This window comes from Apaloderma vittatum, unplaced genomic scaffold (assembly GCF_000703405.1).
Source record: "Apaloderma vittatum isolate BGI_N311 unplaced genomic scaffold, ASM70340v1 scaffold40536, whole genome shotgun sequence".
Taxonomy (NCBI): Eukaryota; Metazoa; Chordata; class Aves; order Trogoniformes; family Trogonidae; genus Apaloderma; species Apaloderma vittatum.
Genome location: NW_009724108.1, coordinates 17,617 through 23,555, shown reverse-complemented (window position 1 = coordinate 23,555; position 5,939 = coordinate 17,617). Strand labels below are relative to the sequence as shown.

At 42.6% G+C, this 5,939-nt stretch overlaps 1 protein-coding gene across 1 annotated transcript; it reads left to right on the top strand.

The window, feature by feature from the left end:
* Positions 1-489: 489 nt before the first annotated feature.
* Positions 490-5,606, top strand: GUCD1 (guanylyl cyclase domain containing 1; the record flags this gene model as incomplete). Its single annotated transcript, XM_009872352.1, has 5 exons — positions 490-574; positions 2,071-2,236; positions 2,964-3,055; positions 4,618-4,859; positions 5,314-5,606. Coding segments are annotated over 5 exons (677 nt in total), but the record flags the coding sequence as incomplete, so codon positions are not given.
* Between the last annotated feature and the right edge of the window lie 333 nt (positions 5,607-5,939).

Genomic DNA, 5,939 nt, shown 5'->3' with positions numbered 1-5,939 from the left:
GCCTTGTAAGAGATCAACACTTAGAGAGCTTAGTTGTGTCTGTTTTCTCAGTTTGGTTTCACTCCTTTTGTGGTGCAGAAGTACATTCAGACACAAAAAAAAGATGAATACCTGTACCTTAGCAACTATAATTTAGCAGAGGATACAGTTTCACTTAGGGGCTGGCAGGTGTGTCACCCCACCAAAAAGAATAAAATAAAACTTGCAAGGAAAGGGGAGTGGACCATAAAGCAGAGTGATCCAGGCATGGAACAATAAAAGAGTACAAGATTAAACCAAATGCTTGACTGTACAGAAATACCAAACCTAGTTTCCTGTGAGAAAGAAAAATGTATCTGCCAAACAATAAAGTAAAAAAAAATGTTTCTGAGGTTCTGCCACTGTCATGCTGAGGACAGGCTGACTTTTAATGCTCAGGTATGGAAAAAACATTCCTGTCTGGACTGACATCTGTCATGTTTTACTTACAATGGGGTGTTTTCACTACAGTTGACTGCATCCAGCTGAAAGTGCCAGTCATTCAGCAGTTGTACCACTGGGACTGTGGGCTAGCCTGCTCCAGGATGGTGCTTCAGTAAGTCACTCCTTTGGTTGGAACGGGTGGGAAGTCCCATCCTATGGGAGAGGGGTAGCGGGAAGCAACTTCCAGGGAGAAGAGTGGTACTGAAGCAGCTGTGAGTTTGATCACACGTTCTCACGTATCCCTGGAGAATTACTGCTGCCTGGGTCTGGCACAGCTCTCCAGCAGCAGCAAGGGACAATATAAACTAAGATGAACTTCAGACCTCTTTGAATAATGGACTGTTGTGACAGATGCAAAACATCTGATCAGCTCTAAGAACTTTGCAGGTTGACACACATAAGCTAATGAAAAGTTATCCCTCTTTCCTGTTGTTCTAGTTCAGAACTGATACTTAGCACAGCACTTTGCCTAATTCCTTTCTGTGTTTTCAAGTGACAGCAGGTGTGCCTGAGTTCCAAGTACAGAGTACCTCTGTCCCGCTCTGAGTTCCCAGTCCGTGGGATGAGTACTTTTGTTCCAGGAGTAGTTTCAACTTCAAAAGAATGCACTGTATTGCCCTTCGGGGGATTTTTGCTTTTGTTTTGGTTTTACTTTTTTTGAGCTAGTAGCTGTCCTGCTGAACTCCTCTTTCCTTCCACAGAGGAACATGAGCTTAGGTGCAGGAGAAATACCTATTTAGATGTCCACTTAGTAGATATGAAGCAGAAGATTTTCATTTCTCTCCATCTCTTCTGCCAAGACGTTAGTCCGTGTGCTGGTAATTTCCCATCTTGACTACTGTAACCTCTGCCTCTTTATTCCCTTTACCTCTTTGCCACTCCAGTCTGCCCAAAGCTCACCTTCCAAGATTAATCTTCTCACCGTGCTGATCTGACCTGGTTTGCCCTGCATCCTCAATTCCAGTTTGTTTGGTTTCTTTCATTTACTTCCATTTGTCTCCTGACTCCCAAAACTCTCTGTAACTGCCTCTCCTCACCCCTTTGCGACCTGTCCCAAGCTTCCTCCTGACTTCATCTCCCCTTTATTGCTTTTTGTGCCATCAGTGTCTAAGACAAGCTTCCTTTGAATATTTACTGATATCCTTTACAGTTCCTCCTTTTGAAATCCATCTATTGCGTGAAGCAAGTTTTATAGTCTTTAACACTTCTTTCTGTGTTTGCTCTAATATGCTTGTACATGTAGACTGTAAGCCCTTCAGGACAGAGCTCTGTACTTGCTCAGTATAGCTTGCCTACTGTGCAGCACCTGTACACTTCTAGCACTATAAAACAGTCAAGGCACCCATACATTTCCAATTTTTAAAAGTCAGTAATAAATCCAGTTGAATATTCCCTACTCCCTTCCCTTCCATTTGTGGCTCCTTTATGGGTTTTTTGTTGTTTGTTTGGGGATTTTTTTGTTTTGTTTTGTTTTGTTTTGTTTTTTTCCTTAGCCAAGCCCACTGTTTTAATTTTTACATCCTGTGATGTGGAGGCTTGGGTTACAGCACACATTTTGCTTCTCCTAAGGTCTGTGCTTCCCTTCCCCTGCCTTTCCAAATACCATAGGTACCTGAATCATTTGGACAATGATGAATTTCAGAAAGCCATCCAGGAACTCCAGTTAACAAAGAGTATCTGGACTATTGACCTGGCCTACCTAATGCGGCACTTTGGTGTTAAGCATAAATTTTGCACCCAGACACTTGGAGTGGACAAGGGCTACAAAAATCAGGTTAGTATTCTTACTTGCTGGGAGAGAGCAGACAGTTTTAAAATCCCCCATGCTGTAAAAGCTCTGCTCTGTTACTGACAACTAACAACAGTTCCTGTAAACGAGGTTTGCCTGTTGCCAAAAATGGCACAAATCGGTTCCAAAGGGAAGGCTAGACACAATCCCACATATTTTACAATCTTTGATTCCATAATATGAGTTTTTAACAAAGTTTTCATGTAGTGTTCATGAAAGGTTCCAGCCTGTTTGACAGCCTTGGAGACTGAAGCCCTCTATTTATCTACAGAACAGGTACAGCCTGGGCAGCAGCAGTGCTAGCTTCCACACTTTCCCCACCACCGTGCCTCAGCCCTGACCTGGAAGAACCACCTCTAGAGGTGAGAGGGGAACTCAGCCTCCATGTCCGTCGAGAGCTTGGCCTCTCTAGGATTGCCAGCAAGGGGGCAATGAGGGGCTAGAGTGGCGATGGCTTTCCTAGTGCAAGCTCCTGCCCAGTACAAACCAGACAGGCTTCTTTCATGTAGGCATCTGAACAGCCACTGATTGGAAATTACAACAACAGCTGATGAGGAGTGAATTTAAATTTATAATTTAGAGCAGGAATCCTTATCCTGTTACCAGTGAACTAAGGGAGAGCTCTCTTAGCCCATAGCCAGATCTAGCAGGGATTTTAAGTAGTGGATTACTTAAGGTAAACGTTCTAGTTCATAACTTCTCTTATCTCTAGTCATTTTACAGGAAGCACTTTGACACAGAAGAGAATCGAGTGAATCAGCTCTTTGCACAAGCCAAAGCCTGCAAGGTGCTGGTGGAGAAGTGGTAAGCTTATTTTTGCCTTTCGTTATGGAAATTCTGTGGGCACCATGCTTTGCTTGGAGTCACCAAGCTAAGATGGTGAAAGACTAAAAGCAAGCACTGAGCCTTTTTTGTGAATTACAGTCTTTCTGCTGTATCTGTCTCAAAAAAAACCATGGACATCAAGAGTTAAGAATGAAGTTTGAGGAAAAATACTCATGACGTATGATTTGAAAATGCTGACAGGAGTTGACTATTGTATATGTTTAGAATTTGATTATCCATTGAAATTACCCATTAAGGAGCATGTACAGCACTCTGATTGGCCATCTTTTTGAATTGAGAGTCATTGTTCCCAGAGCTATGCAGACATTCTAGCTCTCTGTTCCTAGACAGACACTAGCACACAAGCTTTTGCCAAGGGACGAATGAAATAAGGAACCTCTATGAAAGAACTGCAAACCCAGGAGAAGGGTAAAACCTGCACAATTCTTTCACAACTGACAGTGATACTCTACATGGGAAATAAGTAAGCATCCATATTCAGTTTGAGTTGCATCCGTTTTTATAGTGAAGCTGGATTTGGATCTCTGTTTTTGAAGTGGGGTAGATGATTAGGAGTAAGAAAAGAAGAGAGGGTACAGGGCAGCCAGAACAGCATTTTACTGCTGCAGTGCAGCTCATTTAGCAGAATGGGTAAGTGTCCTTTTTAACATACACAGAGTCTGTGTGGCACCATCTGGTTAACTAGAGCTGTGACAGGAGAGAAGGAACAGTCAGTCCAGCTCGCTTTACCAGTCTTACTGGTTGTGGCCTTGATCAAGGCAGGGACAGAGGGCATATCTACCTGTGCATCAAAGAGGAGAGGTGGCACTGTTGAAGATTAAAAAGCACATGTGCTCAGTCAGGTAGTGCACACAGCCCCGACATTTGTAATGTATGCAAGGGATGAGTTTCTAACACATACAGAATACACCAACCCCCTCAGCAAGGGACAGCTTAACAGATGAGACTATGGGTTGTTCGGTTAACACTCATTCTCTGTAAGAGGTACTATAGAAATAAAGCCTCATGAGCATTAGGTAGTTCAAAATTGCAACTAGGAGAAACATAGTCCAGTGTGACAGGCAAAGTTGAGCACATCTTAAGTTGGTTAGTGATTATTATAGAATCTTTAACCACTCAGTCAATAAAGGTGCTTCAGAGATAAACTTTTCTAAGAGCAGGAGAGAACAATTCACAATTTTCCCACAACAAAAGTCTCTCAAGTTACTGAGTAAGTTGCCAACGCCTTTAATACTGTTCCCTGGGGCATCTGATACATTCTGAGATTACATTGATATTACTGCAGAATCCAGAGCTGTTGCTCTGCACTTCTGTATCAGCAATGAGATCAAAAGACCTTGAACGACACAGGCTTTGTCTGTAGCAAAGCCTGCATGGTTTAACAACAAAAAACTGTACCTGTGATATAAAAATCGCTGTGCCAGCTGCACGTCCTAAGTTCTGTCCATCATCACAGACTTCATTGTATATCAGCCTCTTCCCTAAACTTAATAAGCACATATGATTTTTTTTTTCTGTAGCACAGTAACTGTTCAAGACATCCAAAACCACCTGTCCCAAGGTCATGTAGCCATCGTCCTAGTGAATGCAGTTCTGCTGCTGTGTGATCTGTGCTCAAGTCCTGTGAAATACTGCTGCTTCCTCCCCATTGGACAGAAGTGTTTCTGCAGGAATCCTGACTACCAGGGCCATTTCATTGTGTTATGTGGCTACAACAAAGCCTCAGGGATTATTTACTACAACAACCCTGCCTATGCTGACCGTGAGTAGCCTGTTCCTTTTGCGTGGATTCTCAGCTACCACAGTACCAACATGTTTGTAATACAGAGCCACAGCTGGACTTCCCTAATACTGTGCATTTCAAGCATCACTAACCAATTTGTCACAAGGGGTTTTGCAACACTAATTAAATTAGTGCTGCATTTTGTGCTGTGATTTACTTGAGGCACTGAGATATGCATTCTAGCAAACTTGTTCAGCTTTCAGTTTGGTTAGTCTGAGACCCTGAACTGTTCCTATGTGTAGAATATAACAGCATTTACAGCATTACTTCAGTCAAGACCATCTTTGCCATCAAAAGACCTACCTGAGCACAGCTGTAACCTGAGCTGATGGGTCTGCATACTAACTCTGCAGATGCTGCTAGACAGAGTGTAAGAGCTTTTCAGAGGCAAATTCTTCTGAACTGTTAATAACACACTGTTCCTCCTTAACAGGAACGTGCTGCACCAGCATCAGTAACTTTGAGGAAGCCAGGACAAGTTACGGCACCGATGAAGACATTCTTTTCATCTATACAGACAGCTGACATCCACCCCTGGTACCTCTGGTCCTTTCCAGTGCAGCCGGCACGGCCGCTGGCTGCTTGTCTCAGGACTGCCCCTGCAGAGACCTCGCTCCTGAATTGCAGTGGGATCTTAAAAAAGGGAGGCTTTATAGACATTAATAGGACTATATTACAATGCTGTCTTTACCTTTTTTTTTCTCCTGATGATGTATCTGATTTTGCAGTGTGTGTCTCATTTTTTCTTTGTTTCCCCCTCCTCATTTTCAACATTGCACATTTGACAGCAGTTTTAAAATACAGGCCCAGAGCCTGTTCACTTTGAGCTTATTTTCAGATTAAACACAATGAGAAAAAAATCCACCAAATTTATGAACTTTAACACTTGGTAGCACGTGCATAGGTTTAGGTAAATAAAATCAGGGGCAAAAACAGAAAATACCTGTTTCTCTCTCTGTCAAAGCATCAAGAGCTGATCTTCATCCTAAATGTAGGGATTTGGGGTTCAGCAGGGTATTATGGAAGGAAAAATATTAACTTAAACCACTTCTAAGTAAC